We start from the raw sequence: 24,567 nt of genomic DNA on the forward strand, positions 1-24,567 counted from the left end.
TAAAAATAAATATTTTTTGCCCTTTAACACATGTCAATAAAAAAAGTAAAACCATAAAAATGTCTAGAAATGAATACCATTAATTGAGGGCAGATTAATGATTTCAAGGTCTAAAGATTCATTTCCCTATTTTTCGCAGGACAAAAGGTGGGGGGAAATCATATTAAAAACATTCTGTTTCTGCTTGGATTCATCATGTTCCGTTTCATCCCAGAAGAATCTTGGATGATGTTGACAAGGAGGAAAACTTGATGACACAGCTAAATTTTAGGTCATGAGCTGAGTTTTCATAATTTTCAATATTTCTATCACAAAACAATTGAGTCTCAAGAGCCAGAAATGGATGGTGCGTGAAAGATTTCTGATTACAGCGCCCACACTCATGCTCAAAAAACAAATGCTTTTCTAAATGATTCAAAACTCTCTGAACCTGTCATTTTCACTGTGGCTCAGCCTATATTTGAACCAAAATTGCCACTTATTACTGCCCCTGTAGTTCATTGAGCGCACAAAATGAGAGTTCCCGTAACCACTTTACATTGTATATGTCTGCGAAATGTTGAAATATGGCAGGGTGGGCAAAAGACAGTGAGTGGCTGAGTGATCTTAGAGTTGCTTCATTCTAATTTTATTGTGGGCTCAAAAAAAAAAAAAGAAAAAGAAGAATTCACACCTTATGCTGTGCACTTCTGCGTTTATTTGGTATCCTTCCAATACTTCCATGAGAATAGAGCTGGTCCAGTCTTTTCTGTCAGGTGGGAATGTCACTTTGGCATCTTCTTATTTTTTTTTGAAAGAGAGGAGAATGGTTAGGTTGGGTCCCAGGGTAAATGTACTTCTGTCAGCTTATCTACTTCTCTCATTAGGAAACCTCTTTCTGATCCTACATCTTACACATCATAGTGGAAGAGTTGTAAAGTAAGCACAGACTAGGGAACAGCAGGAGATTCTCTCCCCAGATAAAGATTTCCCACATTTTTTAAATTATTTTTTTATTAATGAATCACCATGAGGGTACAGATACAGATTTACATATTTTCGTGCTTGTGTTTCAGTCATGCACTGTTTGAGTACCCATCCCTCCACCAGTGCCTGTTCTCCACTGATGATCTCAGCATCCCTCCTACCCACCGATCCCATTCCCCCCACCCCATCCCACCTCTGTGGCAGGGCATTCCCTTTTGTTCTCTTTCTCTCCTTTTGGGTGTTGTGGTTTGCAATGGAGGTATTGGGTGGCCATCATGTTCAATCTATAGTCTGCTTTCAGCATGCCTCTCCCATCCCGAGCGGGTCCTTCCACCACACTTTACTTGGTGTTCCCTTCTCTATCTGAATTGCCTTTTCCCCAGCATGTGAAGCTGGCTTCCAAGCAATGGAGCAAACCTGGCACTTATTTCTACTATTCTTAGGTGTTAGTCTTCCATTCTGTTGTTTTATATTCCGCAGATGAGTCCAATTCTTCTATGTCTGTCTCTCTCTTTCTGACTCATTTCACTTAGCATGATATTTTCCATGTTGATCCACTTAAATTCAAAGTTCATGACTTCATCTTTTATGACAGCTGCAAAGTATTCCACTGTGTAGATGTACCAAAGTTTCTTTAACCAGTCATCTGTTCTAGGGCACTCGGGATTTTTCCAGATTCTGGCTATTGTAAACAGTGCTGCGATGAACATACATGTGCAGATGTCATTTCGACTATACCCTTTTGCCTCTCCGGGATATATTCCCAGGAATGGTATTTCTGGGTCAAATGGGAGCTCAATTTCTAATTTTTTGAGGAGTGCCCATATTGTTTTCCAAAAGGGCTGAACCAATCAGCATTCCCACCAGCAGTGTAGGACAGTCCTTTTCTCCCCACATACACGCCAACAGCAGTTGCTTTTATTCTTTTGGATGTGTGCCAGTCTCTGTGGTATTAGGTGATATCTCATAGTTGTTTTGATCTGTATCTCCCTGATGATTAGTGATGAGGAGCATTGTTTTCATGTGCCTTTTGGCCATTCGTATTTCTTCCTTGAGAAAGTTTCTGTTCATTTCTTTGCCCCATTTTCTGATGGGGCTGGATGCTTTCTTCTTGTAGAGTTCAACCAGTGCCTTATATACCCTTGATATAGACCCCTTATCAGGTGAGTATTGGGTGAATATCCTTTCCCATTCTGTAGATTGTACTTGTATTCTGGTCACTGTGTCTTGCAGTGCAGAAGCTTCTTAGTTTAATATAGTCCCATTTGTTTATCTCTGTTTCTACTTGGTTGCTAGGTTGCATGTCATCTTTGAAGATACCTTTAGCTTCAATATCGTGAAGGGCTTTTCCGACCTTGTCTTCAATGTATCTTACAGATTGAGGTCTTTAATCCATTTTGATCTGACTTTTGTGCATGGTGTTAGATCGAGGCCCATACTTTTGCATGTCATGTGGTTGACCAGTTATGCCAGCACCATTTGTTAAAGAGGCTTTCCTTGCTCCACTTCACATTTCTTGTTCCCTTATCAAAGATTAGATGATCATACATTTGGGGTGGTGTGTAGGGATATTCCTCCCTGTTCCATTGGTCTGAGGCTCTGCCTTTGTTCCAGTACCATGCTGTTTTAATTGTTACCACTTTGTAGTAGAGTTTAAGGTTGGGGAGGTTGATGCCTCCCATCGTCTTTTTCCCAAGAATTGCTTTAGCTATTTGTGGGCGTTTGTTGTTCCATATGAATTTCAGGATTGCTTGATAAATTTCTTTGAAGAGTCCATGGGTATCCTTATAGGGTTTTGCATTGAATCTGTACAGTGCTTCAGGGAGTATTGCCGTTTTGACAATGGTAAGTCTTCCTATCCATGAGCAGGGAATATGTTTCCATTTCCTCGTGTCTTCTTTTAGTTTGTGATTTCCCACATCTTTAAAATTTTTTTTTAAAAAAGATGAGTTTATTTCTTCATGAAACTCCCACACCTGTCATTTTATAAGTTTGAGAAATGTTAAAGGTTAATATGTATCGTTAAAATTTCTTTTCTTTTCAGTTTTTGGGTCACACTTGGCAGTGCTATTTTTGACTAAGTGCTTGGTGGATGAGGTGGGGCTGGGGACCAAACTGGGACTCAAAGCATTAGAAGCTGTGCTCCAGCCTACTGAGCTATCTTTTTGGCTCTATTTCATTTAAATTTGAAACTTAAATTTTCCTCTGTTTTGGATATTATTTCACCTTTCTAATTCTATAATACGAAATTTGTTTAGACACTTCTATTTGTGGAATCTGGCTAAGTTGCTTCAACTTTCTCTTTAACTTCCTCATCTCTACAATAAGGATACTAACGGTTCCAATCTCACATGGTAAAGCACTAAGTCTAGTGTCTTGTATAAAATGTTCAGTGAAGAATTAGAGAGATAATACAGTAGGTGAGACACTTGCTTTGCAAACAGCAGTCCCAGACTCAATCCCAGCACTGCATATGGTCCCCTGAGCATCACCAGGAGTGATCCCTGAGAACAGAACCACAAGTAAGTGCTGAGCACTGCCAGATCTGGCCCCCAAACAAACATCATGCTTAGTAAATGTAAGCTACTTATTAGTCTTTTTATTAAAACTAATTAAGCTGACTGGTATTAGAGCTATCCAATCTTTGCTTCTCAAATAAAAAGCTCCAGGATTTGTAGTTTGTTTTAAAATTAATAGTTCACTTTGCTGTTTTCTTGTGCTTTCCTTTTATTTCAATAATTAAACATTTAAAAAATTACTTTTGGTAATTAGATGGTGGTCAAGTGAAGTATTTTAGTATGCCCAAAGAAGAAATGTTAACACTGTTATAACCAGGGCACCTAACTTACCAAAAATAATGAAGTTTAAAAAATTCTTAAAATAAATATCATTTTATTTTCATCCTGCCATGTTTAGTGCTATATTTAAAGATATATATTTTTGTCTTATGCTAGTTTTAGTTATCTTGTATCAGACTAGTCTAGATATTCTGAAAATTAAGTTTTGGTTTCAAGTTAGAAATTTCTAGAAATTTTTAAAAATCCATTGTGGTTATTAAACTGTGGGGTTGTTTTCATTTGCTTGGCATAAAAGACTGCAGTGTTTACTATTTCCAAGTCTGAGATGTAGAGAGGTTTTCTTTGGCATTCAAAATATGATCAATTTTGAAGTGTTTCAGGGTAGTAAGAGGTTTCTGGGTATGGAATGAACTACTTATATATTAGTGATAGTGGCTATTTCCATGTCTTACTGTCATTGCTAAGTTTTATACTCTTGTTCACCTTGAAGACCTTATTAGAGGCCTTTCCCCCTGTGGTTTTGGGAGCATTAGCTCCAATTGGCCCAGCTGGAATAGTCTTCTGAAAAAAATTGCAGGCTCAAGTAAGTGGTGGGAATTCTAGAAAGCAGATTGGAGTCTGGTGTGATAGAGATGCCTCATTAATATTCAAGAACTAAGGCAAACTCAGTTTAGTCATCTTCAAGACATGAGAACTATATTCACTCTGGTCATGGTCATCTCAGCCGCAGAGATGGTGGAAGAAATTTAAGTGGGAATGACACAGGAATGGGGAAGAGCAGTAAGTAGGGAGATTTATGCCAGATCTTGAAGAGTCACTTACTACCGCTGCTTACATTTCATTTTTTTTTTTAAAGAAATATTTTATTGAACCACCGTGAAAACAAGAAAAAAAAATACAAAGCTTTCAGGTTTAAGTCACAGTCAAATACTGATTAAACCACCATCCCTTCACCAGTGCACCCGTTCCACCACCAAGAACCCCAATACACCCCCCTCCCACCCCACCCCCCATCTAAGTACCTAATGATATTCCCATTATTCTCTCTATATATTGAGTACATTTCATATTTCCATACAGAACTCACTATTGTTGATTGGAAATTTTCCCCAACAATCAGGCCTGCTGAATAAGCATCATCTAATAATTTCTCTTCCTTGGTAAAAGTGAAGACTTTGAGTCTTCACTTTTGCTATTGCGGCCGCGCGGTTTTGGGTTTCTAATATTTTAGCTCAGTTCACAGTCAAAATGCATGGCTGCAAGAATCTGCTCTGGTGCCAAAATGGGTTAGGAGACCTCAGGATCACAGTCAGTAGGCGGGAGGCTCTGCTTCTCGTGCCGCGGCTCTTCTACATTTCATTTTATAGGGTCATTCTGATAGGGTCACATTCTAACAATAAAAGAGGGTAGAATGGTACATTTCTGTGTTTTAGAGCTGTATATTCATCTATAATTGTTACTGTGAAAATTCAGAGTAGATTTTGAAAAGACAACTAGCAATTTTTTATGATGCTGTTTTAGTTTGGGTTCGGTTTTGTATATAATTTAGCCACTTGCATTCTAGTCACATTTTTATGACATTTTTACTTTTAATTCAATGTTGTCTGAAAGAGTCATGGTTATAGTGAATCTGGATACCTGCCATCTGTCTTTGTTTCTGTCTTATGCTATATGGTCATTTTTTTTTGAACCCCTTCAACTTTCTCTTAATTTAAGAGTACTTTTGAATTTTAAGTGGTATGATAAACTTTTAAAAAACTTTATTTCGTGATTTATTGACTTTAAAAACTGAAGTGAATATTGACTTCTTGCTGTGAAAGAAAATTAGCTACTTATACTTCCTTCTTTGTTCCTACTGTTTTACCAGCAAGCTCTAGAATTTCTGTCCCAGACCATTAGTTATATTATTTTAAATTTTGAAGTTCTTTAAAGTCTTCTTTATGTTCTTTTCTGTAACTGTTTGTCATTGTTGTTTACTACTAATTTATATCTTAATTGATTAATTATTTATAAATAATTCTTATTGTCTTCTCCATTACTATAATCAGGCTGATTCACTTGGATGACTGAATTCAGTTCAAGAGAGGCTCACAGTTACGATTCTTGAGCTTTTGCCTAGTGAAGCTTTGTTTCACACTGGTTGAAAATATAAACTATAGTTCACATGTGTTGTGTGACCTTGAATTGGCATGATGTTTAACACATTAGAAAATAAAGTCATTTTTGTTGTTCTGAAATGTTTCAAATAACTCTCTATTTTAATATTCTTTATTATGGATTAAATTTTTCTGAATGATGATGTCTTCTCTTTATTCTTATACTTAGTACTCAGTTCTTTCTAACTTAAGGAATTCCATTAGATCTTTGATTTATTTTCTGTGCCAATCATAGCTTTCATCATTTTTCTTTAGGTTCAATCTTGGGTAAACTGTGCACTCACAATCTTTATTATTTTCTTTCTATATTCATGTGGACTGGAGCTATAGCACAGTGGGTAGGGTGTTTGCCTTGCACTCGGCCAACCCGGGTTCGATTCCTCCGTCCCTCTCAGATAGCCCAGCAAGCTCTTCGAGTATCTCGCTTGCACGGTAGAGCCTGGCAAGCTACCTGTGGCAAGCTACCTGTGTCTTTTCTCTGAGCATATGTAACCTCATTCCAATACACTTGTCTCAGAAAGTCAGGTGTAAACTGGCTTCAATGGCTCCCTTAGCAGACACTTCCATGCAGTGCACAGACCACATGACTGCCACAGTTATGTTCCTGAGTTATCTGAACCACTATGGGAAATGAGTGTTTTGATTTTTCACCTGGGAGAGAGGTTGATTAGAAGCAAGAATTATTATGACCCTGCAGAACTTTTATTTCTAACAATAGTCACTGAAAGTTGGTTCTTAGCCCAAAACAATAGAAAATAAATACCTGCCAAACCAAACCAAGTCTTTTGCATGAGAAATGGCTCAATGTGTTGATTGGATTTGATGACAACCCTTTTGTCCCTGTAATTAAAAAAAAAAAAAAAAGGACATAGGGCTGGAGCGATAGCACAAAGGGTAGGGTGTTTGCCTTGCCCGGGTTGGATTCCCAGCATCCCATATAGTCCCCTGAGCACTGCCATGAGTAATTCCTGAGTGCAGAGTCAGGAATAACCCCTGTGCATCGCTGAGTGTGACCCAAAAAGAAAAAAAAAGACATCTAGATATTCACTTTGCCTACTTAAGGACATGTAGTTTTTTTTTCAAAGACAGTGCCTTAGGGGTGTAGATTGTTTCTTTAACAAAGTGAACTGCAGCACTCATTGCCTGAGGAGGAAATTAGATGGAAGTAGCTAGGAAAGTACAGAAAAATTCAGATTCTATGGGAAGAAGTTCAGAAGTTTATCTTCACTGTATTTTAGCACCTAAATGCTGCTGTCAAAGGAGTTGGAGAAGTGCTACAGCAGGTAAGGCACTTGTCTTGCACACAGTCAACCCAGGTTCTAGCCCTAGCATCATATATGGTTCCCAAGCCCTACTAGGAATGATCTCTTAGCACAGCGTGGTGTGACCTAAAACAACCAAACAAAACCACTCTACCACTCTCTACCATCCCGTTGCTCATCAATTTGTTCGAGCGGGCACCAGTAACATCTCTCATTGAGAGACTTATTGTTACTGTTTTTGGCATATCCAATACGCCACGGGTAGCTTGCCAGGCTCTGCTGCGCAGGCTTGATAGTCTCAGTAACTTGCCAGGCTCTCCGAGAGGGGCGGAAGAATCGAACTCGGGTCGGTCGCGTGAAAGCCGAACACCCTACAGCTGTGCTATCGCTCCAGCCCAAACAAAACCAAATAAACAAAAGAGTGCTGTGATAGCATGGAAACAAAGAAAATACCTGTAAACTGTGTAAAAACAATCTATTATGAAAATAAATTTACTTTAGAAAATGGAACATCCTCCATAACAAACACCCTAGACCACCCTATATAAAGAGAAAAGAAATCAGTTAATAAGAAATCAATGACAAACTAAGACAATGAAATAAGATAGAGAAATAGAGCTGAGGAAATAGGTTTATAGATTAGAAACAGCAAAGAATGTACACAAATGAAAACTAAATTGATGGCATGCAGGGAAAGCTAGTAATAATTTAATCAAATACTGAGCGGGCACAGTTCTGGCACAGCAATGGGAGAGTGACAAATTTCTCAGTGAAGTTTATGATCTAGTTTGGGTTGGAGACTAGAATCTAGTCTAGATTTCACTTAAATATTTCAAAAGAATTAAGAATGTGTGAGAGAGTGACAATGATTGTTAATTTACCCTAGTTGTAAAAAGGTTTCTTATTGGCAATATTTGGTCAGAGATGATTACACGAATATAGATAGCACTGTCATCCCATCGTTCATCGATTTGCTCGAGCAGGCACCAGTAACATCTTCATTGTGAGACTTGTTGTTACTGGTTTTGGCATATTGAATACGCGACAGGTAGCCTTGCCACAGGAAGCTTAGGTGTATTGGGTTACTTCCATCACAGTGCTCCTATTCCTTTGTGTTTATTTGTAACTTCTTTCCTTGTGCTCTGTTGACTTGTAAATATTGTTTTTCTCTTCTCCTTAAGTCCTTTGCATAGTTAATTCAGAGCAATGTCCTTTTTGTATGGGCACAAGAAGACAGTTAATGCTATGCTTTTGTAACGTGGGAGTTAACTGACTCCAGATAATTATCTCTCCTTATCTCTCTTAAGTCGAGAGGACATCCATTCTCTCTACTTAAGCCTCGGTTGCCCTAACTTCCTAGCACCCCCAAAAGCAAGGTCCTGACGAGGGACTGGATGGACCCAGGGCAAACGGTGAGCTATGAGCTGCCCTGGCATCAAGATGGGCCTGGCCAAAGTGCCATAATGCTTAACTATAAGTTAAGATCTTGGTCATGAGCAAATTCTATCACGATCCAAAAAAGTAATAACTAGATTCAGACCCTGCTAGGGTTTAAGAATGATTAATCTGGCTTGAGCACTGTAGTCTGAGTCTGTGGCAAGATGTTCCCAGGAAAGCTGCCCTACAAGCCTCAATGTATCTCTTACTGTGTCCATACAAAAATAACTAATATTAAGATGTTGATTAAGATGTTAATTAAGTTATTGGACTAAGGGGAAGAGGAACACCCCTAGGTGGTATTTCTGCCCTTGAGCTTGATGGCCAGTCAGGAAGGGTTTTCTTATGATTTTGCTACTGCACTGGGTGTAGCATCAGCCCAGTGTGCTGGGTTGGAGAGAGCTGGAGGAGTTGGGAGAGAGATGGAGTGTGGAGAGATGAGCAGGAGAGACAAGAGGAGACAGGAATGAGGGGCAGTGTGAGACTAAAATGGGGGGCTCAGAGAGACTGGAACAGGGGCGTGGGGAGAATGGAATAAACGGCAACTGATCAACCAACCACTTTGGGCCTCCTCCATCTGCCCCATGGCACGGGCTGACCTGGCTGGGGGAACGGCCTGAGACCACCCAACCGGGGCGGTGAGGGGGAAAGCCACCAGGGCTCTCCTGGCCGCCCGGAGATTATACCGGGAAGAACTTCTACCCTTAAGAGACCATTTCTGATGATTTCCCTCTAGATGCTGACTCAGTAGTCATAGAATGCCTCCAAATGTATTACGTTTCTGTTTTTGCTTGTTTCTGGGCCACACCCATCAGTGCTTGGGCTACTCATAGTTTGATGCTCAGGGGACTGTGTGATGCCAGGGATCAAACCTGGGCCTCCCATGTGCAAACCTTATACTCCAGCCCTCCAAATGCTCTAGATTCTTCTATCTAACACACCAAATATATGAGATTTTAAAAAACTATCTACTGACATTGTCTTCATCTGTACAAATTCTGAGTGTTAAGAATTTAAGTGCCACAGGGCTGGAGCGATAGCACAGTGGGTAGGGTTTTGCCTTGCATGCGGCCGACCCGGGTTCGATTCTCAGCATCCCATATGTTCCCCCCAGCACCACCAGGAGTAATTCCTGAGTGCATGAGCCAGGAGTAACCCCTGTGCATTGCCGGGTAACTTTTTTTTTTCAAAAGAAAAAAAAAGAATTTAAGTTCCAAATACAAAATCCATTGAATCTTTTGTGGTCTGGCTGCTTTGCAGAGCTTGGTATGAGATTGTACCATCCCTGACAGAAGTAGCATTTCTTTTATATTGAAGTAACACTTATAGGTAACATAAGCTTATATGTTTAAGAGATACAGTTTCAGCCCACTTCATATGTTAACCACATTGACTACCAAAGTACCAATGTCTCTCCACCACAGAGCATTGTGCTCTTTCCCTCCTGCATAGAATGATGTTGTTGCTTTTTGTTTATTTGTTTGTTTGTTTGGTCCTTCCTCATTCATCGTTCATTTGTGCTTTCTGTTCCTGACTTAGATTAGTTTTATAAGCTGTCTGCATGCCACTAGGCTACTTGCACTCTCTTCCTTGATATAAATGAGGCCTCTCTGTGCTACTATAACTGATTTCACATTGTGTTGACACTTTGTTTAATATGACATATATTTAATATGCATGCTCATGAGGGACTAACGCATGTCTGAATCTATCCTTTAAAAATCTGGTGAAAAGTTATTATTCAAATATTCAATTAAAGTCATTTGGTGTACAAAAAGCAATGCAAGCTTACCCCATAGAGAAGATGATAGCTCATGTAATTTTTTTAAAAATAGAAATATGACTTTTTCAGACTTAAATAAAATGGAAGGAAATATGGAAAACACCATGTTTCTTAAAATGATGCTCTGGAAATGTAGCTGAATTTTATATTCACTCTGGAGTTTCCAACAGATGTTGCTTGTACAATAAACTTACACAGTGAATGTGCCATTGTGGTAGAGGAAGCTTTAAATCAGATTTAAACCTTGTTATGCCTGGATAACTGTGCTAATATTTTTCAGTCAGTATCTAGTACAGCTGCTAAAACATTTTGACTCACAGGCCAAAAGGACTTTAAAGTTCATGAGTTCTTGTTCTAATTGCAATTTTGTATCAGCCTCTTTTCTTTCACCATGGCCTTGATGCTTAAATAGTTTTCATGCCTAAATTCATGTATGTTTTAAATTAAAATATTTTAAGGAAATTTACTTAGAGTAATGTGAGGGGTGGGGGAGAGGTATTCAAAGAGAATATAGGCTTCTCTAAAACTGAGAGTATACATATCTGTTGAAGTACAGGACCGTCTTCAGGGTGGAGAATTCACCCCACATGTCTTTACAAAGTTGGTTTCATAGAAGATCTTCTTCTAAATTGCCTCTGTTTGTAGTTTTCTGCACATAGAAAATTTGACCTGAATATTATCACAGGGGTGAGTGTGGGGAGCCTTGGACTCTTGATAAATTTTCATATTCTTATTTCTTTTGAAGCTTTTTTTCTGAGGGGGCCCACCCTTCTCCTGGTGATGCCTCAATTTTTGCATCTGCGTAGAGGCTCACCTTCTCGATCTCCAAAGGTTTTGGCATTTACACCTCAAATCCGTCTTGTTTTATAAACTAGTTTCATCATTACCTTTCTATAAACTCTTATTATAGTGGTATATCCCTCTCCCTAAGGTGTCAAGTAAGAGTTTCTCATTCTTCTCAATTCTGTCAATCACTGCATATTTGATTTTTTTTATGCAAGGCCTAGGCAGTCAAACTCAAATTCATGATAAATGTAACTCATTCCCAATATTCCATGTACTCACACATTTATTTGTTTGATAACAATTTGACTTTTTACTAATGCCACATGTCCTTTCTTAGATCACTTCAGCCCTACAAAGATGCTATGTTTTTATCCTGACAAGTCTGACATCTGAAGTGAAAGAAATTCTATAAAACTGCTAAAAAACCAAAACGACTCTCTAGGAATCAGGGCTCAAAATTCAATGGGTACAATGGGCTATATTGTAACATACACACACAAAAATAAATTAGTAAAATGATAAAATGTAAAATTCATCTGTTTTATTAAAATTTGCTTAAGTGACAAAAATATATGCAATGGTAAGTACCACTGATTCTCTTCCATTCTAATACCAATCAATTAAATACAGATACTTAAAACAAATTTCATACTGTAAATCTGAGAACAAATAATGTCTAGATATATTCATTGATTCAGAAACAAAATGTAATAATTTTTAAATCCTGTTTTTACAAATATAGACTAGGTTAACAGTTAACACTTCTGAATAATATTACAAATTAGTCAAAATTAAAAATGTTTGGTAAGAATAATATGTGTTTTACAAGTCATGTTTATAAGGAAAAAATGGACACAATTGCTTTAATTACTTTCATATAGCAACAATGTTTCTGAATTTCTGAGAATCAAAGTACTCACTGATTACTTTTTTCTTTATAAAGCATATTAACATCTTCTAGCATAATACCACACCAAAAAATCCCACATTCACCATTATTCCAATATTTTTTCATAATCAAAATATATTACTCGTTGGCACATTCATTTTGGGGGTTACAGGGGCAATACCCAGAAGTGTTCAGGGATTATTTCTGGCTCTGCACTCAGGGGACACTCCTGGCAGTGTTTAGGGGAACATATTAAGTTCTGGGGATCGGACCAGAGTCCATTGCCTTTAAGGCATGTGCTTTAGCCCCTGTACTATCTCTCCAACCACATGACACATTCATTTTAATGGCAGTAATGTGAATATTTTATCCAAAAATGAAAGACTTGTTTTGATGTGCTCTTTTATCATAAAATATCCAGTGGTAAACATTCAATTCATAAACTACTTTTATTATTCACTAAGTATTATCATGGTGAGTTGGACATAATGATGAAAATGGTTTTTTCCCCACTTGACTAAAAACTAACATTTTTTACCCTTAGATTGTATAAGCCATGTAAGAGGTCCAGTAACTCTTCTACAAACATGGCAACCATTTCACCAGTATAATAAATCAGTAAGTAAACTTAATTACCTTGGTTGGTTGTTTGCCTCTATTAAGCCTAACATCAAACTTAACAAATTTCTAAATAGTATGTCCAAATCAAACCTCTTAGACCATCCATACTAGCTAACCATACATGGGTCATCATTGTTTGGTTTGACTTCTCCTTCCAGCAGCAAATTCATCACAACTTTTGTCAAATAGCTGCATGTTCCTCTTTTTCCAAGTGGGGGAGTGTTGTAAAAGGAAGTCATGTCATCCTAAAAAGGAAAACAGTAAGCAAGTCATTTCATTTTTTGTTTGCAGTTGACAGGGAAAATCAGTGTCAGCCTAGGGGGCAAAATTAGTACACAGAAAGATTTCCTCTTGGAAAATATAAGCTTCTTGAGCTTTTTAAATTTTCCTGAGGCATCTTTTCAGCATATAAAACAAAGAAAGACACTTTTAGTATTCTATTCTTTGCTGATGATTTTTATTTACTTAGGGAACCTTTTTATAGATGAGCATAAAATATTGAACAAAGCCTGGAAGGGGTTGTTTTAGGAAGTACATAGTACCAATGTAGTCCTTAGATATTCCCATCCTCCCTAGAATTAAATTTTATAGTCTTCTAGAATCTATGGCTCTATTCTAGTAAAACACATTTTAACTGCTAACTACACAAAGGTAATTTATCTCTTCCTAGATTTCTTTTTAGTCAGAACTTCAAAGCTTAATTGACTAGTAATTGACTAAAAGGAAACATTAGCTCTTCAAATAATTCATACTGTCCCCTGAACCTCAGGCACTCTTTTAATACTCAGAATCCATTTTAAATATTGAGAATATAGTGAAGAATTGAGACAATGAAAAAAATTCTACAAAAAAGCTTTTTCCCTACTTACTTGTTTTTCAACTTCCTTTAGTTGACTCTCATCTTTTTGAAATTCATGAAAAGCTTCTTTCACCAGTTTGTCTAGATCCACTTTGTCTTGAAATTCTAGCTCAGGGTTTCTCTCAAGCACAATGGATACAACCATCAGCAACTATATGAGACAGATGTTGCAAGTCAATTATATAAACCACAAACTTTTTTATTCTTTTTTTTTTTACCTGTGAAAATCTCTTTTATTGTTATCTCTTTTTCCCCACTATTTTCTTTTCATTTAAGAAGTATTTCTTCAATAGTTAAGGAAACTTTTTTCTAACATCAGTTGATTCTCCAATATGAAAAATAATACAGATTTTACAAAAATGGTTTAAACATGCAATTAGAAAAACAAATAATTTGAACCCTGGACAAACATACAGAGTTATAATTGACCTAAAAACTTTTTTATTCTTTAATCAGATTGGTGATCACCCTCATAGTCCATAACATGTTCTAGATAATAACAGATTTAGGGATACTATGAATAGACCTCCTCCTAATCTTACAAATTAGTAGCTTAAATCCTGTTTGGATACTGTGCAGTTTATTTTTTTATTGTGCATATCGTATAGCACTGTAGCACTGTCATCAAGTTGTTCATCAATTTGCTCGAGCGGGCACCAGTAATGTCTCCATTGTGAGATTTGTAACTGTTTTGGCATATCAAACATTTTTTATAGTTATAGGATATGTATCGAATACATACATTTCTTTATAGTTATAGGATATGTATGTATTTGATACATATCCCATAACTATAAATAAATGATTTATTTACTTAAATAAAATGAGTAGATTATAAAAATTACTTTCTTGACACTGTACACAATACAGTGTCCTATTCACTTAAAGTGTTTGCACTCTTTCTAGCTTCAGGGTACCAATGTAGATGACAAAGTCAAAGGCTACAGGTGAGTTCAGTGGAGACTCTAGATCTAGACTTGTGATTAAAGTACTTTGGAGCTCAGCATCCCAAAATGAGTAGAATTATATGACAACACAGTAGTTGCTCAGGAGATGGAAATGTTTTTAAAAATAAACTTAAACCTGACCTCTTTAAGACAAGATTCAATTTTATCTGCATAAACTGCACAGTTCAATGAATCACCTTTCCCATGATGATGTGTTATTTCATATGTTAATCCTGCGCAGCAATGTTCATTGTAGATGACAAACTTATATATGTAAAGGATGTGTCTAGATTATGAACTGTTAGCTGAAGACTTTCTGATGATGGTTGGTTATAGCTTCTACTATCTTGCACATGGAAGAAGAAAAAACCTCATAGTTCCCAATTTGGGAATCTTATTAACTATAATTTATTAAAATGCTTCTAAAACAGAACCTCAAAGAACCAAAGGAAACACTCAGTACAATCTAAGAGTGATAACTGTAGAGATTTTTGTGATAGAGCTTTTGTTGGGAGAAGATTAAGCTATACTTCTAGTTCTTTGCTTCTTCAAAGGTAATGAACTCATTTTGGTCAACAAGAAAGATCTCTATACTTATTCTATTTCTCACATACTGGACACTAGACATGGAAAAGTTAACACAAAGTCGAACTCATGCTTCTAATGTTTACCTACATCAGCCTCAGTATGAGACTGATGTGACACTGTTTCCAAAACATGGAACATCTTAGAAAATGCTTAAGTCTCATTCATCTCTGAATATAGTTCCAGACATGTTGGATTTTTAGGTGATGCCAATTCCAATTCAGCAATTGACTTGCATGACTGTTTTTACTTACTACTGACCCTTAAGAAATGTAAACACAAAATGAAAGAGCCATTCCCAGAGAGAGAAAGTGAAGAGGAATTCTATAGAAAATCCATCATTTACGAAGTTCTCAGTAATATTTTCTGTCTTAAATTGAAAAAAACAAGCAAAAAAAAGCATGTGTATGCTTTGGTATTTAGCTTTCTAGAGAGCAATGATGGAATGGCACAAAAACTAAATGTCTTCCTTATTCACAGATAGATGTTTGGGAAGATGTTTCTCAAATATTACTATTACAGTAATGATTTTTTGCTAGTGAATATATTAATTTTGGGAGGTGACTTTCTGAACTACTGAAGCTTTCTAAAATAGTCATGAAAAAACTCAAAACGAGGGGCTGGAGTGATAGCACAGCGGGTAGGGGATTTGCCCTGTACGTGGTCGACCTGGGTTCGATTCCCAGCATCCCATATGGTCCCCTGAGCACCGCCAGGGGTGATTCCTGAGTGCAGAGCCAGGAGTAACCCCTGTGCATCACAGGTGTGACAAAAAAAAAAGAAATTCAAAACGAGGAAGTTTTTAAATGTGACTTTACCCTGTTTATGTGCTGCATTTTATGTGTTTGAAACATGGACCAAGAATGGCTATCTTCTCCTGGACTCAGTTGGAAGAGACAAGGTTTAGGTGAGGAATGAAACACCTGTATTTTCCCTTATAACAGTTTTCAAAAAGCAGATAGGAAACACTTTTTCATAAGTCTACATTTCTTAATACAAACCTCCACAATGATCTGTCGGTACTTTGGCTGGTCAATATTTCCCAACATGTCCTCCACGAGGAGAGAGAAATTCATCTCGTACATGGTCATATCTGACAGGGTTGGTTGCTGAAAAATATAATTCAGCTTTAACATGCTTCATTGTTACTCTAGTTGTAAGTTAACAGAGGGATTTCATTTTCTAATCAATAATCTTTTTCAGCTTCTATCAAACCTTAGAGAGGTATTTTCAGTTATACAACTGACTTTTATGTATGTCAAGTGACTGAAGTCAACTGTCTGACTGTTGTGATAAATTAAAGCCTTCTGTTTTTAGTAGTTATCTTCACTATACTATGTTTCTAGGAGAAAGGGATGACCATATAGTCACTTCAATATACAAAAAGAATAGCCAAAATGAGACATCAAATAGAATACTGCTTTCAGAATTAACACAGAAACATCTTGTTTTCTGTCAGACGTTAGCATGCAAGTTACTTGCTATTGAATTTATATCATTTTTTGCGGCAGGTTCTAAGTTAGCAGCATAAAAGCATACAAATAAGCAAAAACAATGTTATGTTAAAAATGGAAAGCAAACAGAAAGAACTAATCTAAAAAAGTTTCTCTTTTCCACCCTTTGTATTTCATTTAAAACAAGTTTATCAAATAGTCTTCTATTCATTTTTCACAAATCAAATTAAAGTAGAAAATAAACTCAAATCTAAATCTGGGTTTGGTCAGTAACCTCCAAAGAATGGAATGAAAGGTTCTAAATAATAGGTTTGTGTGGTAGAAAGAAGATGAAGTCACCAAAATTATTACCAGAGAGGCAGGGATGATGAGTCACATTTATTTGCTTTTACCTCAGCAATGATTTTCAGCGAATTTAATCATAGTCTCAGAACAATATGTTCTGCTTACTCAAAATGGAAGCCAGGCAGGATGGTAGCTTTCAATCAAATGAGGGCACAGTTACTCTGCTTGAGTTAATAAGTCAATATATTCAAAACAGTCTGTTGTTTTCTATATTTAATATAATTTATCTTATTTTTAATTAGGTAGCACTAAATTTGGGGAAAATGAAGCCTGGTTGCTAAATGCAGTAATTATGATTGCTTAGGAAAAAATCCACATTTGATGGGGTGTAAAGGAGAAGACAACCAACCTCAATTAAAAAAATATATATATAATATATATTAAACTAAGAAGCTTCTGCACCGCAAAAGACACAGTGACCTGAATACAAAGGCAATCTACAATGGGAAAGGATATTTACCCAATACCCATTCTGATAAGGGTTTGATATCAAGGGTATATAAGGCACTGGTTGAACTCTACAAGAAGAAAACATCCAGCCCCATCAGAAAATGGGGCAAAGAAATGAACAGAAACTTTCTCAAGGAAGAAATATGAGTGTCCAAAAGGCATATGAAAAAATGCTCATCATCACTAATCATCAGGGAGATGCAGATCAAAACAAATATGAGATAGCACCTAACACCACAGAGACTGGCACACATCCAAAAGAACAAAAGCAACCGCTGTTGGAGAGGATGTGGGGAGAAAGGGACCCTCCTACACTGCTGGTGGGAATGCCGACTGGTTCAACCCTTCTGGAAAACAATATGGTCGCTCCTCAAAAAATTAGAAATCGAGCTCCCCATTTGACCCAGCAATACCACTTCTGGGAATATACTCCAGAGAGGCAAAAAGATATAGCCAAAATGACATCTGCACATGTATGTTCATCGCAGCACTATTTATGATAGCCAAAATCTGGAAAAAACCTAAATGCCCAAGAACAGATGACTGGCTAAAGAAACTTTGGTACATCTACACAATGGAATACTATGCAGCTGTCAGAAAAGATGGAGTCATGAACTTTGCATACAAGTGGATCAGCATGGAAAGTATCATGCTAAATGAAGTGAGTCAGAAAGAGAGAGACAGACATAGAAGAATTGCAATCATCTGCGGAATATAAAACAACAGAATGGAGGCCTAACACCCAAGAATAACAGAAATAAGTACCAGATTTGCTCCATGGCTTGGAGACCAGCCTCACATGCTGGGGGAAAGGGCAACTCAGACAGAGAAGGGAATACCAAGCAAAAATGTGGTGGGAGGACCTGTTCGGGATGGGAGAGGCGTGCACGGAGCAGACTATAGACTGAACACATTGGCCACCCAAGACCTCCATTACTAACCACAATGCCCAAAGGGAGAGAGGGAACAGAGGGGAATGCTCTGCCAATAAGGCGAGGTGGGGAGGGGAGTGGGGTGGGAGAGGGTGGGAGGGATGATGGGGTCAACAGTAGAGAACGGGTACTGGTGGAGGGATAGATACTCAAGCTGTATATGACTGAAACACAAGCATGAGAATATGTAAACCTGTATCTGTACCCCCACGGTGATTCATCAATAAAAAATTTAAAATATATATATATATACACATATATATTTTGTGAGCACACAAGGCTCAACTTTGTTGTTGTTTTTATAAATGCACACACACATATATATATATATTTACATATATATATATATATTTTACTTACAAACTTTCATGTTTGCATTTCAGTCATACAATGATTGGGTACCCATTCCTCCACCAGTGCCCATTCTCCACCACCAGTGATCCCAGTATCCTTCCCACCCACCCCCATCTCATCCCCTGCCCACCCCGCCTCTGTGGCAGAGCATTCCCTTTTTGTTCTCTCTCACCTTTTGGGTGTTGTGGTTTGAAATAGAGGTATTGAGTGGCCATTGTGTTCAGTCTATAGTCTATTTTCAGCAGCTCCCAACCCCAGCAGGTCCTCTCAGGTCCCTCTACTTGGTGTTCCCTTCTCTGTTTGAGCTGCCTTTTCTCCTAGCATGTGAAGCTGGCTTCCAAGACATAGGGAAAAACTCCTGGTCCTTTTCTCTACTACTCTTGGGTGTTAGTCTTCTATTCTGTTACTTTATATTCCACAGATGAGTGCAGCCTTTCTATGTCTGTCCCTCTCTTTCTGACTCATTTCACTTAACATGATACTTTCCATGTTGATCCACTTATATGCAAATTTCATGACTTCATCTTTCTAACTGCTACATAGTATTCCATTGTGTAGATGTACCAAAGTTTCACTAACCAGTCATCTGTTCTTGGGCACTCTGTTTTTTTCCAGTTTTTGGCTATTCTAAACAGTGCAGTGATGAACATACCAGTGCATAGAATACTATGCAGCTGTTAGGAGAGATGAAGTCATGAAATTTGCTTATAGATGGATAGACATGGAGAGTATCATGCTAAGTGAAGTGAGTCAGAAAGAGAGGGACAGAAAAAGAAGGACTGCACTCATTTGTGGAGTAAAAAATAACATAACATGAGGCTGACACCCAAAGACAGTAAATAGATAGATACAAGGGCCAGGAGGATTGCCCCATAGTTGGAAGCCTGCTTCATGAGCAGAGGGGAGAAGGCAGATAGAAAAGAGAAGGGATCACTAAGAAATGATGGCTGGAGGAATCAGTTGGGATGGGAGATGTGTGCCGAAAGTAGATAATAGACCAAACATGATGACCTCTCAGTTTCTGTGTTGCAAGCCATAATGCCCCAAAGTAGAGAGAGAGTATGGGGAATATTATCTGCCATGGAGGCAGGGGAGGGTGGGAAAAGTGGGGTATACTGGGAATGTTGGTGGTGGGGAATGTGCACTGGTGGAGGGATGGGTGTTTGATCATTGTGTGATTGTAACCCAAACATGAAAGCTTGTAACTATCTCACGGTGATTCAATAAAATTAAAAAAAAAAAAAAAACAACTGGGGCTGGAGTGATAGCACAGCGGGTAGGGCGTTTGCCTTGCACGCGGCCGACCCGGGTTCGAATCCCAGCATCCCATATGGTCCCCCGAGCACCGCCAGGAGTAATTCCTGAGTGCATGAGCCAGGAGTGACCCCTGTGCACCGCTGGGTGTGACCCAAAAAAGCAAAAAAAAAAAAAAAAAAAAAAAAAAAAAACATACAAGTGCAGATGCACAAGGCAACTTTTAATAGTAATCTCTTATACAAGGGCTTCATGGCTCCAGGGTGAGATACAACAATCTTCACACATTTTCCTTTAAGGAAACTTTTGGATCATTTTTAGCAGATTATTCATAACAAGCAATACAAATAAATTATTTAGTTCCTGCTTTGAGGGAAGGCTTTGGTTGTCAGGGTGGAAAAATTCTAAATATAGTGGTGGGAAAGGTGTTGGAATATTGAATACAATAAATTATTGTGAACAACTATAAAAATAAAATAAAATTTTTTAAAAAGAAGGAAAAAAGGAAAAAGAAAAAAGAAAGAAAAAGGTGCTACAGAAGAAAAGGAAGAATTTTTATGCTTTCACATTAGTTTACTTTTCATTTTAAAAACTAACCCAGTTACTATACCACTGTGACAATTAAACCTAGAGAAAAGGTATAAGTCTTGCCTTACTTGCTCTTCTGTAAAAAGGTAAGCACTACAGAAGAAAAATTAGTAGAAGCAGCGTAGAATTCAAATTGCCAGGGAATTCACACTCTGGGTAGCTTCTTTCTAGATGATAAACCTTGGGAAAATCACCTAGTTGTGCTTCTGTTTCCTCAACTGTCTAGTGGGAATAGCAAGGTACTTTATGTGAGGCTTAATGGAGCACTTATAAAAACGTCCTTGGCATATAAAAATATTAGGTCTGTATTATGTATTTGTTTTTGATGGTAGTAAAGAAAGGATCCTAAGGTTAGGCATTGATCAAAACAGTAAATGCCTTAGGCAATAATACAAATGAAAATCTGCCAGGTATTAATGTTAGGGTCTGAGAATGGTGGTCTCAAAAGGGTGCCGCAGTTCACTGTGTGCGGACACAAGGCCTAGCAGAAGCAGGACGCAAACACATGAGGCCAATATCTGCTCAAAGAAGAGTTCCTATTCCCTAGTAAGATTCACAGAGCAACTGGGAAAGGCCTGGGGCAGCATGCTGTTGACTAAATGCAAGCTGGGAAACAGTTTGTGAATAGCACAAAGAAACTGATTCAAAGGTTTCTGTCTCATACTTCACCCTGGAGATTGGTGTGCATCACAGCCTAAGATGTGTACTCTTAGCTTTTTCCCCTCTGAAGAAGTCCATGCTCTCTCTCTCTCTCTCTGCTCTCTCTATTCTCTCTCTCCACTGAAAATAAAGTTACTGTTAATTTGTAAATAATATGTTCACATAATCAAATTTTAAAAGCTAAGGGAATTTTCAGTGAAGGCCACTTTATCTTCACCCCCACAGACCTTTTCCTAAAGTTGAAGAGCTGCATTTCTATGGTCCTTCCAGAAATGCTCCATAAAAGCATAATGAAGGTGGGAATGTATATTTATGAATACCTTACTTGTACAAATATCTTCATAAATGATAATTTGCTTGATGTGTAAACATAGAAAACAAACAGTACTCTATTTCCAAAAGGCCTAATTATTTACTTTGTAAATAAGCAGAGTCATTTAGATGTTAAAATTTAATAAATCATCACATCAAAGAGGCAGTCCAGTTCATATACCTTGGAAAATCATCAGAAGGAAGGAACATTAACTTATTTGGACCAGAGGTAAGTGACATCTAGAGTAAAAAAAAGTGTCTAATAACATAAGTGACTGAAAATTTACATATAATGCAATTCATAAGTAGTAATTTCCTTATCCACAGAGTTAAGTCATCTTGATTCTTAGACCTGATTTGGTTTTATCTTTTTATGTATGTATGTTTTTCCGTTTGTGAGGTCTCCCAGAACAGGCCTGCTACCATTTTATAGTATACCATTATACTATATACTATATATATAGGGAATACCATTATTCACTGTAAAGTTCATATAAGAACCCCTTAATTTGCTATAAGTTTTGTTTAACAAAATTTTGGGGCATGTGGATTCTTTGAATAGAGAACTTTCATGACACATAAAATAGTATACTTTTCAAAATTCATTATAAATTTTCGGGCTGGAGCAATAGCACAGTGGGCAGGGCATTTGCCTTCCATGCAGCTGACCTGGGTTCGATTCCTCCGTCCCTTTCAGAGAGCCTGGCAAGCTACTGAGAGTATCCTGCCCACATGGCAGAGCCTGGCAAGCTACCTGTGGCATATTCAATACGCCAAAAACAGTAACAAGTCTCACAATGGAGACATTATTGGTGCCCGCTTGAGCAAATCAATGAGCAACGGGATGACAGTGCTACAGTGCTATTACAAATTTTATGCAATATGTCCATTTGATATGGGAAGCATTTTGTGAGGAAGTTCCTAAAATGAAGAATAACAGTAGCTTCCATTTTTTCCTTTTTTAAAAAAATTGGATCACCGTGTGATACAGTTACAAACTTTCATGATTATGTTTCAGTCATACAATGAGCATGCATCCCTCCACCAGTGCACATTTTCCACCACCAATGTTCCCAGTGTCCCTCCCACCACCCCCACCCCATCCCACCCTCTGCCTCTGTGGCAGGTACATTCCTTCTTACTCTCTCTCCCTAATTTTGGGTATTATGATTTGCAATACAGATACTAAGAGGCCAACAGGTTTGGTCCTTAGTCTACTTTCAGCACATATCTCCCATCCTTAGCAATCCCTCCACCATCATTTACTTAGTGGTCCCTTCTCCATCCCAACTGCCTTTTCCCCCAGCACGTGAGGCCGGCTTCTAAACCATGGAGTGATCTGTTTGGCCCTTATCTCTACTGTCCTTAGGTTTAGTCTCATATTATGCTAACAGTGACTCCTATTGAGGAAAATATTTTTCAAATCCAAATGGCTAGAGTTATTTTCCAGCATCTCCTCTTTGAGAACAGAAAAAGCAGAAAGTTTATTAGCAATGCAGAGAGAAAAAAGAATTCTGTTTAAGTCCAATTAGAAGCAAACACTGTGATACAAACACTGTGGAATGTACCTGTGGCAAATGTTTTCCAGCGACTATGATACCATTGGGTGTACGCTCCAGGATCTGCCACACTCGGTCATAGAACCCAGTGGGAGTTCTGTTTAAAGACCCATCAATCTGACGCCTATTCAGCCAACATCTGTAGAAGAAAGGAAAATCGCTCAGAGCTGAAAAACAAGCTTGCTCTGGTAGAAAACAGGATTTTCAATGTGGATTAATTGTTTCAATTGTGCGAGCAACAAAAGCCAAATTCCATCAATGAGGCATCTCAACCATGTGCTACAGAGGTTACTAAATATTTCATTGTGAAAACAGTTTGCAGGAAAAAAGCGAACTCTGAATATTTTTAAAAATTATTCTCTAGTAAGCTATAAGGTTGCTGTGTGATCCAATACCACTGAAAAGCATTTCCATTCAAGGAACACTAATTTCAAAAGAGGAACAGGAGATCTTTATAAAGAATTAAATGTAAGCTCTAAAAGGTTATCAAAATTATTTAGTTTTATCACTTCTATATACTTCTCCCAGAAAGGAGTTCAAAAAATATTTGATGGAACCAACATTCAATAAAGCATAATGCATTTAGCAAAATTATTTTGAACTTAAGGGTCAGAGAAATAGTACAGAAGTTAAGGCACTTGCTATTCATAGGGCAAACTCCTGAGTACCACTGAGTATGGTTTCTGCAATAACTAGTAAAATCACCAAACTTATAAAATAAATCCCTAAAAAACGGATAAAATTCAAATCAACACAAGATCACAACTTAAGACGTTTTAATTAAATCTCTGCACTCTGTCCAGTTAGTATGTCACCTATTACACTATGTTGCATTTAATTTTCATTTACATCAATTTCATTTATATCAAAGTTATGATATTACTTTAAATCTAGAGTATTTCTTAGATTTAAAAAAAGGGTCCCCAATACCTTCCATTCTGTTGAGGCTGGAGAATATCCAACAGAAGCTGTTTTACTTCACTGGGTGACAACTGATATAAGTCTATGGCTGGCTGGTCTCCTGCACGGGTCTGTAGTTCATATTTCATAGCATGGATGATCCACCTGAAACAAAACAGAGGAAGTATGAATGAATGAATAATACCTCAAAATTCACCTTGTGTTTCTCATACAGCATGCCCTCAGTAGCACTGATCCATTCAAAGTGGAATGAAAAAAGGACAATTTGAATTTCCTGCACCATTGATATAATTACTTCCATGAACATTATGTGACATGATCAGACTCTTAAAAATGAGGTATGCTCTTTCATGGTTAGAGAGTAAAACATGAAAATAGGCAATTACTTAAGTTCTTACTAAATAACATCTTATAAATTGTTATGATAATATACAATGCATAACAAGCATTTTGAACTATTATATTTAAAATGGGGCTGGAGCGATAGCACAGCGGGTAGGGTGTTTGCCTTGCAGGAGGCTGATCCAAGTTCCATTCCTCTGTCCCTCTCGGAGACTACCAAGAGTGTCTCGCCTGCACGGCAGAGCCTGGCAAGCCACCCATGGTGTATTGGATATGCCAAAAACAGTAACAAGTCTCACAATGGAGA

The 24,567-nt window shown here is 37.7% G+C and overlaps 1 protein-coding gene across 2 annotated transcripts in view; it reads right to left on the bottom strand.

The window, feature by feature from the left end:
- Nucleotides 1-11,707: 11,707 nt before the first annotated feature.
- Nucleotides 11,708-24,567, bottom strand: part of PHKB (phosphorylase kinase regulatory subunit beta) — a 262,109-nt gene continuing 249,249 nt past the window's right edge. For both annotated transcript variants that reach the window (XM_004600687.2, XM_055146377.1), the window contains 5 exons: nucleotides 23,928-24,062; nucleotides 23,007-23,136; nucleotides 16,091-16,198; nucleotides 13,568-13,708; nucleotides 11,708-12,943 (listed from right to left, as the gene is read on the bottom strand). In XM_004600687.2, the coding sequence (XP_004600744.2) occupies nucleotides 12,806-12,943; nucleotides 13,568-13,708; nucleotides 16,091-16,198; nucleotides 23,007-23,136; nucleotides 23,928-24,062 (652 nt within the window). In that variant the 3' untranslated portion in view covers nucleotides 11,708-12,805. The remainder of the gene's footprint in view (nucleotides 12,944-13,567; nucleotides 13,709-16,090; nucleotides 16,199-23,006; nucleotides 23,137-23,927; nucleotides 24,063-24,567) is intronic.

Source organism: Sorex araneus, chromosome 8, assembly GCF_027595985.1.
Source record: "Sorex araneus isolate mSorAra2 chromosome 8, mSorAra2.pri, whole genome shotgun sequence".
Classification (NCBI taxonomy): Eukaryota; Metazoa; Chordata; class Mammalia; order Eulipotyphla; family Soricidae; genus Sorex; species Sorex araneus.